The sequence below is a fragment of the Lycorma delicatula genome, chromosome 1 (assembly GCF_047948215.1).
Source record: "Lycorma delicatula isolate Av1 chromosome 1, ASM4794821v1, whole genome shotgun sequence".
NCBI lineage: Eukaryota > Metazoa > Arthropoda > Insecta > Hemiptera > Fulgoridae > Lycorma > Lycorma delicatula.
The window spans coordinates 16712949-16724575 of NC_134455.1; the positions used below are offsets into that span (position 1 = coordinate 16712949).

Below are 11627 nucleotides of genomic sequence, written 5' to 3' on the forward strand. Positions count from 1 at the left end.
CCAAGTTTAATGATCACATTGGGGTAGAATATAAGATTTCTGTCACAAGACAAACCAATGGATAAGCTTGTAAAACTACTCCATTGTGCTTTAGATCAAACCTCATATTATTTGATGGGGTGTTAATCATCAGAGTTGTGACAGTAAAAAAAAAATTATTTTTATCTATACTTACAGTTAGAAAGATACCCCTAAGAGTACTATAGGGTCTAATTTTGACCTGGTATGAGAATGTTACCAAACTCCACTTACTGTTTGTCCCCACAAAATGTAGGGTAGATTTTCAACCAACAAATGATTAGTAAGATAATTTTTAAGTCAGTAGATATCTAGTGAATGTAACTGTGGCTAGTTACATTCCTGACACACTAGGCTAGGATGTGTAACTGAAACAATGTAACGCTGATTAACCAGACTGATCTATGCAACCAAATCTGGAGAAGTAAAAAATATTAAAAGTTTTATCATATTGGACATATAATTTTAATGTTTAATATGTATCATCTCACTAAATAAAGATGAAATTATATAAACAATGTATTTAGTAAAATTAAAAAGGTACTTAGAACATGCAAGTTCTAAGTACAAATAATAAAAACAAACACAGTAATAGTTTATAACACAATGAATGAGTTGGCTATTAAAAATAACAGAATTTACAAAAATTTTGTGAAAGAAATTAAATTTACTTACGAACTGTTTTATAAAGAAAAATGTAATTTAAAAACTTATTAAAAAAACTTACGAAAAATATACTGAAGAGATATCAAGGTAAGATGTTATTGTCTGTTATTATTGTTATTACATCAACCACCATAAAATGGCAGTCTTTTAAATAAAAATCTGATCAAATTAAAAAAAAAAATCTTTTCTTACAAATTACAAAAAATTAAGTTTGTTTATAAGAATAAAACTTAGTAATGGTCAATGATCAAAACCTTAGTAGAATCACCTTTTTTTGTTGGTTCAACCAGCGCATAACGATAGACAAAAATATTCATGAGCTTTTATGAGCGACTGTTCTGAATGGAAGTTGTTGCCTCCTTAAGCTTTTAGCTGATCTTGAACAGCCTCTACAATCTTATCATAGCTCAAAATTTGATACCCTGGAACACTCTCACAGCCTGTGTAACACAGTCAGTCTTCTGTGTCTTATCTTCTGTAAACTTCCTTATATTTTTGACATCTTCACAATGCATGTCTTCAGGCTTGGTGGGCTTGTTTCCTTTAAAAATTAATTGCACATTAATTGTTCTTAACATTACCACACTTTTGAAAGAATTCCATGCATCAGCCACCATACAACAGCAGTCTTTCAAACAAATGTCTTTGATCAAATTAATTAATAACATTATAACATTGTAAGAAATAACATCGGTATACAATTACTTATTGTCACTTCCTGCCTTTCAGTTAATTCTAATTAGTATTTATGAAGAATATAAAAAGATACAGTGCGTGTAAATTAATCTAAATACAGATGATATTTAATAAAAAGTAACTTTATTTAGAAAAAATATCATACTTGTACAATTTTTAATATCTAGTAGTTACTATATATATATATCCCTTAATCACTTCACGTATATCATTTAGCATCGACTCAAGAAGTTACTACACATTTCTTTGATTTCTTCATCATGAAACCATTTTTACTATTGCTTTAATGAGATCAATTTTTATGGTACAATTCATTTTTTGACTAGTACTCACAGATTTTCAATTGATTATAAGTCTGGGAAGTTGCCTGGCCATGGAAGCATTTTAATTGTTTTGTTCTTTGGAAACATTTTCCTCTTTTTTGGCAGTATGGCATGGCACAAAATATTGTTGGAACACTGCTACCTTGTGGGAATCTACTGAAATTAATTAGGGCCTTCAGACATGAAACAACCCCAAAACCTTTTCTGGGGATGTTTTAACTGATTGCTGGAAAATTTTGTATGGAAAATGAGTTTGTCATTCAATTCCTAGTGAAGAATGGGTTAAGTCACAAAATATTTTTGGCTAAATACAAATAAAATGTAAATATATATACTGATAACTTTATGTAAATGTTATTGCAAATTCATCATTAGAGTGAACACAAGGAATGTTAGAAGTACACTCCTTTCTCACGTCTATGATAAACTGATTTAACATTAGACTGCAGTCTGCTTCAGCAATATTGAAAAATTTGCATTTTCACTTTTCCCTTTTACATGTCCCAAAGTATTATTTCATAATTTAAATTATTTTTATGAGCATCAAGTTATTTCAATTTCTTATTTGATAATTATTGTGTATTTCTATGATGCTGCTCTGATAAAGTTTTACTCTGGTTCCATTTATCTAAACCAGGTAAATGGTAGTAAAGTTCCTTCTTTGCCTACATAAGAACTTAGCTACCCTACCAATTCCTAATGGGATTTAAACAGTGATACAAGAGCAAAATTGGAGAAGACAATGCCATTATTTTTAAAAATCCTTTTCATAATGTAAGAAGTTGTAGAAATAAATTTAACTACTGCTGTTAGAATACAAAAATGAGAATAAAAAAATAGATATAATATTTGTAACACTATAATATAATATATATACAACAGTAACAACCCCATATATAACATATAATAGCAGATTAAAATAATTTTCAAACTTATACTTCAACACAAAATTGCTCTAAGAATTATTTACATACAATATACAAACGTTAATTACTGATCATCTATTATTACCAGATAATTTAATCTGTTTTAAAAGTTTGTTTTTAATTTCAGCTATTAATTGCAGCATTGTAATGAAGATTTTTGTTATTTAAAATTGTAATTTTTTTCTCTCATGTTGAAATGTTTTGTTTTGAAATCTATCTTTTTTTTTCTTAATGACTTGATTTACATTAATTTTCTCAGAATTCATATTTATTTATTGGCAATAACACCGTACGGTATTACTTCAGAGGATATGTATGAATGTAAATGAAGTCTTGTACAGTCTCAGGTTGACCACTCCTGAGAATTGTGGTTAATGAAACCCAACCACCAAAGAACACCAATATCCATGACCAATAAAACCTGCAAAATTTTCTGGTCAATTTGGGTGTCAGAAATTCCTGGATGGCTATATATTACCCTTACTTCAGAATTAATGCAAATATTTGTTAGCCATAACTCAAAAAAAAAATAAGAGTTTTCAGACAAGTACTTTTTTGCTTATACCAATGTTCCCAATTCGTTCTCTAAGGATTGCCAGGCAAGTTTGTGCAACCTGTATATTTATTATAGTGTTTTGATCTCAATAAAAGATAAGTTTAATTCTTTAATTTTATAATTAAATAAAATTATGATTAATTTAACACTTCTAGCATCCCTTAGCCTTTATGAGGCGCACCCAGAGATTGTTCTTTATGAAGTCAAGAACAATAAAAGTAAGCGTGACCCACTTGGTTGCTGGCTGACATTGCAACAGACCAAAAAATCTGAAATAAAGGATGGCCTATGAATAAGTCATGATCCTAAAAGAAAGGCTTTTTCTTATACATACAAACCAGCACATTGTATAAATTGTCACCTGTAGATTATAATCTCTTAATTAAACTGTACCCAATTTACATCATTTTTTACAGCAATATGACCTTTTTACACCAAACCTAGTCTTGTGATCTCATTTTTTTTTATCGTTTGACACTACATCGAGCAGAATTTTCATGCCTTACTCAGTGTATATTGCAATTAAAAAACATGTATTATTCAAAATTTTAATTCCAATTTAGATCTCACTGCATATTACTTAAATGTTGCATGCATTTATAAAATGCATCATGGCTTAACTGCATGAAGTATTTTTTTAACATGGCTATTGGTCACAGAAATCAGGAACTTAAGACAAATAAAATAAATTAATAAAAAACTAAAATATGATAAATAAATAATTATAATATATACAAGAAATTTTAAATAGCCATATAAAGTAATTTTGTTTGTTGAAGAAATACTAATTATTTGAACTTGAACAGTGAAACGAAATACAATTCATTATAAATTTTATTCTACAGGACTTGATTCAAACATCATAATTAAATTTTTAAATATAACATAAAACTATACTAGAATTATAATCTAATTTCTAGAAAAAATATTACATACTATACTTGAAAATGAACATAAAAAAGGAAAATACAGAACAAGCCAGAAAATGTTTCACTTATAAAGTTACTAAAACACTTTTAATTTATTTTTATTTTAATAATCATAATTCATTCACTTATAATTAAGACCTTAAAATTACTTCAAAAGGTTGATTAACTAATAAGATTAATAATATGTTATACAATTATCATATAATGTTAATATATACATCTCTGTTTTGTTATTAAAATGTGAATAAAACATATAAGATAAATTGCATTTCAGGGTAGTTATCGGTTACACAGGAACCCTACTGAAATCCAATTTCTTTTTTTTTTTGTTTTACTTGTTCTAGTAAATTTGCATAATTTATCTATTAGTTTATCATTTATGATAAGAATTTAGTTACTACTTTATACTTTTGAGGTATTCTTAAATGAAATTCGTGTCTACCTGCTACCTAAATAGGTAAAATATATAAAATTGGTGTATTTAACATTAATTAGACAAGGTTAATGAGCAAAGCAACTGTAGGGTATGTTTGATTAGGATATGTTGATATACATGCCCCATTCATCACTTCATGGAATAAACATAATCTATGATTGCTTTGGTCACTAACCTCTTCTGATTAACATTAAAAATAAAAATTATATACAATAGGTTATACGTGTATAAGTTTTATTGTATAGAGTTGCATACAAAGTTATGTGTTATTATCTTATACTTCTAAATTCATGTCATAAAATAATAAACTAAAATGATGCAAATTTACTACAACAAATAAAATGTAAAAAAAAAAAACAATTGGATTTCAATAGGGGTCCCATATAACCGATAAAAAAACAACTGGATTCAGTAGGGACCCTATTTTAGAAACATATACATTTCATTTTGTCCTTTTTTCTGTTTAAAATAAACAGAACTATGTATAATGTATAGGGCTTAATCAAAGCTGATATCTAAGATCTCCAAGACTGCTTCAATCAATGACTGCAAAATACAGCAGTCCTATAGCTAGTCATTTATAATTAAAAAAATAAAATCATCATTAATAAGAATTAAAAAGGCATTAAAATAAAACATTGCAACTGCATACATGATACACGTCCTTAATACAAATATAAGAAAAAGGAATACATTTTACGTAACATATTTGAATCCAATTTAAAAAAGTTAATATTATTTTTGCATTTAACATAAAGTGCTAAAGAAGTAATTTTACTTACAATTACATTATTCAATATACGACACCTATTCTAGTTTTCAGTTTACTTTAACTAAATAATACAATTTTAAAAACATATATATTCTGAGTGTGCATAATAACAAGTTCAAACTAAGCAAATACCATATTTCTAACCACTAAACCTTTTTATGTGATTTGATTTTGTATTTTCCAACAAGAAATATTACAAGCATGTGTATACCACAAGAATGAGTGGCATTTATATAAAATTTATATTTTACAAGGGTTAAATGAATACAACTTAATATAAGAGATCACTACAAAACATAAACATATAACTTATAGAACAAAGATTTAATTTCACATAACGCATACTTCATTAAATTAGTCACTGTTAAACATTTGGTCAAATTACAAACAGGTCATTAAACTGTATGGATGTTGACAGGCTCCACTACCTTAACTTACTTCAATCATCAACTTTATACGTTGTAAGAAAGAACTAACTATAAAAAAGGGGTAAATAAAAAAGTTAGCAAGTTTTATCAATACTCACAAACAAATACAATATTTAAACCTTAGTCTAACACATCAACAAAACAATACAGCAACAGGAAAAATCAAAACATCAAGCACAAATAACTACCAATGTATTTAAGAGACAGAGTATCTTAATTAACATAATAAAAACTACCAACTGGATACCTTAAGTAGTATTATCAAGTTTAAAAGTTACAATGAAAATATAAAAACCCTTATTATGTGAAAAACAAAGAAAAACATTAAAGATTTTGTTAACTAAAAATATAGAAATGACTTCTCAATAATTATAATTAAAAAAAGGTTTGTTCTAATATGAATAAAATGTCTGAAAGAAATAAGGAAAACTTCAAATTAACAAACTAACATTTAGCAAGATCATACTAAATTTATACCTGAGAATTCTCATTAAAAAGTAGTTAATCAAATATATATCATGTTTAATGGGATAATTGTTAAAAAACTGTCCACCTACGTTTTGAACAATACAACAAGGAAAACATAATTAATTTTACAATACCCGACCTAATCTTAAAAAATTAACTAAGAAATATCAATTATAGGTTAGGTAACACATTTTAACATAATATCGTCTACCTAGTATTTCCTTATAATATACTCATTTCACTAATGTAGAAACAGGTAGAACTGAAACACATTAGATTAGAAGATTACTTTTTCCGCGCGATTTTGGACACAATAAAACATATGTTGAGAAGTAATAATGATCATATGTTTCATCCAGCAATGTAATGACCAATCAGGTATCACCTTGAAAGTACAAACTTAAGTAATGATGACAGCAGCACATTTCAGTAACGTAAAGAAACTAAAATTAAGATATGCTTAACGAATAAATAAATACCTTAACTGAATCTAATGGATACATAACACAATGTTCCATAACCCCTGCTATCGCACCAGCCATCATGTGTGTTGTAACATTGGTAGTTGGAAGTGTTTCATAGTCTTCAAAGTTCATAATAGTCTTTTTAGTAAAGAAAACACTTCACTTGAAACAATTATACAATGTCTTTGATATAACAACACCTTCACCCAACTAAACACAACTGAATATCGAGGTTACAATCAGAATAAGTCGCACAACTGACCTAGGGCCCTACACCATGCTCCGCGGGGTCGTGGTCGAATCGTTTTCACCGGTATGCAATATTACTAAGAGGTTTTCTGACATATCACTACTATTATAATCTAACGTTCAAGCAATGCCTACTTTATCTAAGTTTATATTGCGTAATAACTTCCTAGTATAACATCGTGACAAAAAAGCGTTTGGAATAATAAATATATTGGTTTTAAAAGTTTCTTTATTAAAATATTATCTTTAACTGCTTTGGCGGTGCAAGCTAACACGCACTCTATTATGAGAATTGCAAAGTTCGAATTAAAAAAGTGCACTGATGCGTATGAAATTTAAAACTAAAATAATATTCTTCATTCCAAAAACAAGTTCATTATAAAACTAAGCCAACTTGATCTAGAAAGCAGCTACAAAAAATAAAAAATGAATCTAATATTACATAAGATCCCTGTATCGTATTAATTAATCATTCAGCAAGGAAAGATCAGGGGGATAACTATTCAAAGGTGATTTTTAATAACATGATATAAAGTTATCAGGTTATTTAAAATACAAAATTAAATAACAAATGAATTGATTGTATTTAACTAATATTTTACTTTATTTAATATTTTTGTTTGCAGAGGATTCTCAAAAAAAAAATTCAAACAAAAATCAAGCATTATTTGAGGAATCTAAGGGGCAAAACTTTGTGTTCAATATATGGTGGCTGTGATAATTTTGAGGTCTATTATATTCAACTAGTTTTTTATATCCTCTTACCACCACATTTATAAAGTCAATTTTATTTTTTTCAACTGTTTATTTCAGTGATTGAATTATAATCATCATCATTACTAACAGTGGTATTATTATTACCTATATTACTATCGCTACCTTTAGTTCTTCATTACTTTTGAAATAAACATTGTTTAAATCCTTTTTTAATTAATACTTTGGGAGTTCACCTCCTGAGGCATTCTAATGATTTATTTTTTATGTTTTTTTTTCATTTAAAGTTTATAAATATGTGCACACATAAAATATATGCCTACATACAACATATAAATATATCTTTACACATGTTCTAAAAGTTATTATCTCTATAAATTTTCGATTACGAACACAGTTGAAATAACTAACAAACAATCTAATTGATTATACCTCTTTATTTGATTATACAGAATGCCCTGGTAGTTAGTTATTGGCCATATTTAAGAGACTAATTCACAACTTCAAAATAACAGAAAAGTTCATATGAATAAATCTCCTACCTTACTTCATTTTCTCTCTATCTGCTATTCTGTGTTTTTTCAATAGAAATTATATCTTAAGAACATTTGAGTTACTTTTTTAAATTTTGTGTACATGTACCAGACATCTAGAAAATAAATCTTATTGAAAATTTTACTTTTTAAAAATTCTAAAATGCAGCCATTTAAATTCTTTAATTGTAGTTAGTTCTGTAAATAGTTTTATAAAATTATGTTTTATAAGATAAAATATATATATATATATTTTAACCTCCAGGACCACCATTAGGTATTGCTTCAGAGTATGAGATGAATGACAATTTTTGTAGTGTGTGAAAATGCCATGCCTAACTGGGATTTGAACCTGGGACCTCCAGATGAAAGGCTGAGATGCTACCACTTGCACCATGGAGGCTGGCATAAGATAAAATATTAAACCTTTTAATGTGAACAAAATGATACCTTTGTTCAAATTAGTTGATACACAGCTGAGATTGTTACAAGTGGACAGCTAAAATAGTGATAATGCAGTATGACAATTTTGTTCATGTTCTATTTTTCCTTATAACAGAAATTATTAATTATTTTTAATTCAGTTAGTGAATGAAGTAAAAAAACCTCCTGGGGCACTCTATATAGTATTAGCAAATGACATTTATATATTCATTAGAATTTTTAAATCAGTAAAATATCAAGTTGATATACCGTTTTATTTCCCTCATCTTTTTCTATTTATTTTACCAATCATAACTGGTAATTAAAATAAATATATTATTTAATAATGCATTTTTATTTGCTGTTACAGATTTTTGTTTAACATTCACTGGTTTTTTTTTTTCAATGAAGATGTTTTTTTATCAATAAATAAGTTTCATGTGTAAAAATATAAAATTTAATTGTTTCTTAAGTATTGTTTTCTGTTCATTTTATATTTCAGAACAGATTTCATTTAATGGAGATGAAGCAGTGTCATTGTAAGTTTTAGTATTTATAATATTAAAATATAAACATTGATAAAAATTATAGCTTTTCATTCCATGCTACAGCATGTTACAAGTATTTAATCATGTTTCTTGTGTTTCTCTGGAGAGTGGATTAAGATTACATGTTTAACTTTGAAAATATGCTTTATTCAACCAAATTAACAATTTCATCTTTGCAACAAATCCACAATAAAATGTTATAATTCTTATTCTCATAACATTTAGAAAATATCATTTTTATTAAAGCACACTCACACTCACTTATGTTTATTTTTTGAGAATAAAAACTCTGTAAAATGAACATATTTGAAAATTTAAAAAAAAAGAAAAACAAAATTAACTGTGAAGAAAATTAACATTAATTTTTAAACTTCATTTTTCATTTACAACTGAATTGCATGCAATAACAATGACTAAATATTTTTTTATAAATATATATTTACATTGGTAAAAAAACCTGTTTTCACATTTTTCTGATCAACTATTTTTTTTTTGTTGTTTGTAGCAAATTAGTTTGTTTCATTTTTTCTGATGTAATTTTTTTTTAAATTAAGTTGTTTTCAAAGAAATATAAATTTACTTTATGTATTTATTTTTCTAATATATATTCATAAAGTGCAACTATTTTTTTTTTTAATTTATGCACATTAAATATATCCACGGGCATATTCTTAAATATCCATAATACTAAAGCCATGCATCTCACTCAACATAAATTCTAATCCATAACGAGCCTTAGTATAAAAAACAATAGATACCATTTCCCATCACCCCAAAAATGACAGAAAAATAAAAAATTCAGAACACGCTTACTTCAGCGGATCAAAGTCCTTATGATCAATTTTTGGGAAACTGATGGTGGCCTAACAGCACATTATGTTAAATTACCTTTTCACTATAAATCTCTAGCTAATCTCAGAAGTGTCGAGCAAATATGCCTGCATGTTTCCTTTTTGAACCTAGTCCTAAAAAACCCAAGTTTCTCACATTTACAACATTTATCAACTATATAACACAAAAGATCTTGCAAAAAATTATAGCACATTTATAATTTCATGTGAAAAGAAAAAAGTAAAATGACACGCCTATGATTACACTAAAGGGGGCACAGCTTCCGTAGTTGAGATTTAACAACTTTCTCTTAGGGCTTTGTTCTACAAAACCTTTTAAAATATGATAGGCTCTCACAAATATTATTTCCAAATTATAGAGAGACCACCAAGTGAAAAAAGGATCTTTCTTGTTACCAAACAGTCAGAACTGACAAAAAAATTCATAAATGTTGGCTATGACCTCTGAGGAAGTCACAGGTCTGCAAACTTATTCTTGATACTTAGAAAATTAATTGAAGCAAAAAACCAAAATACATTTTTTATGTATAATTACTAACCATGGCTGAAAAAAGTATTCATTACATCTTGAGGCTTCATTCTTATTCATCTATAACAAATTTGGGGAAAGCATTCATCTCTAGTTTTTCTGAGATTCTAACTGTAATTTTATCTCCCCATTTTACCCAATTCCATAAATGATTGAATAAAATAAATTTTTGCTAAGTTCTCTCCCTTCAGGAAGGAAATGTATTTAAATTGTCTAGGAATATACCAAATCATTAAAAAGTTAGGCTGGATCTCTTTAATGTTGGGGCTTGTCTCCAAAAATATTTTTTTCTCATAAATAATATAAATTTACACAATTATCTTTTTTTCAAGCATCTACTAACTATGGATTTTAATCACTTGCAAGCAATTATAATTAGATTGCATATCTAATCTTGCTTGTCATTCATCATGATTTTAAGTGACATTTGTCACATTAATGCACATTTGTTTTTTGTTACATAATGGCAGCAGTATTATGACACTTAATATTAAAATTAACCAATGACTTCAATAAATACTTTTCCTGGGTGGGTAATTGCTTGGCTAAACACTTAATGTTGGTGGGACACTCACTGGTTGTTGAAGACAACCAATTTTAATATCAGTTCACATCAGATCTGGTTATCATATTTGATGATGAAGTTGGAAACTATATTTAAAATTTATGTGGGGGTTCTACTCTGGAATATGATGGTCCTACATTTGCTTCTAAAAAGAAAATCTTGATGTACTGATAAATCCTCTACTATAGGTCTTCAATAATTTAAGCCTTAGCACTTACCTAGATAAATTTTAATTTATCTAGAATAGTAAAATTTTCACATTTTAAAATTGTGAAAATTTTACAATTTTGTATGTGGCTAAGGCATCCATTTCATAGATGGGAACAGGTAGCTTAATAAAATAAATTCCAAATTAGCTCAAGTTCAAGAGCTTATTCTTTTAGAACTACTTTCACTCTAGAAAGCAGGTTGTCACTATTTTAGGAATGGAAAGCGACATGGAAAATGTTGATTACAGAGTTGTACAAGGAAGCACATTCGGTCCTATTTTGATCTGATCCTTTCTGACATCTAGATTGCCACAAAAATTGAAT

General features: G+C 27.5%; 1 protein-coding gene across 4 annotated transcripts in view; it reads right to left on the minus strand.

The window, feature by feature from the left end:
- The window catches only part of LOC142329398 (mitoferrin-2-like), a 122304-nt gene extending 115160 nt beyond the window's left edge, over positions 1–7144 (minus strand). For 2 of the 4 annotated variants that reach the window (XR_012757515.1, XM_075374136.1), the window contains exon 1: positions 6698–7142. Coding sequence is in view for 2 of the 4 variants with exons in the window: in XM_075374136.1 (XP_075230251.1) it covers positions 6698–6814 (117 nt within the window). In the remaining 2 variants the exon portion in view is untranslated. Of the gene's footprint in view, positions 1–6697 lie in introns of all 4 variants that reach the window. The other 2 variants (XR_012757505.1, XM_075374011.1) reach the window with 2 other exon arrangements.
- Positions 7145–11627: the final 4483 nt, after the last annotated feature.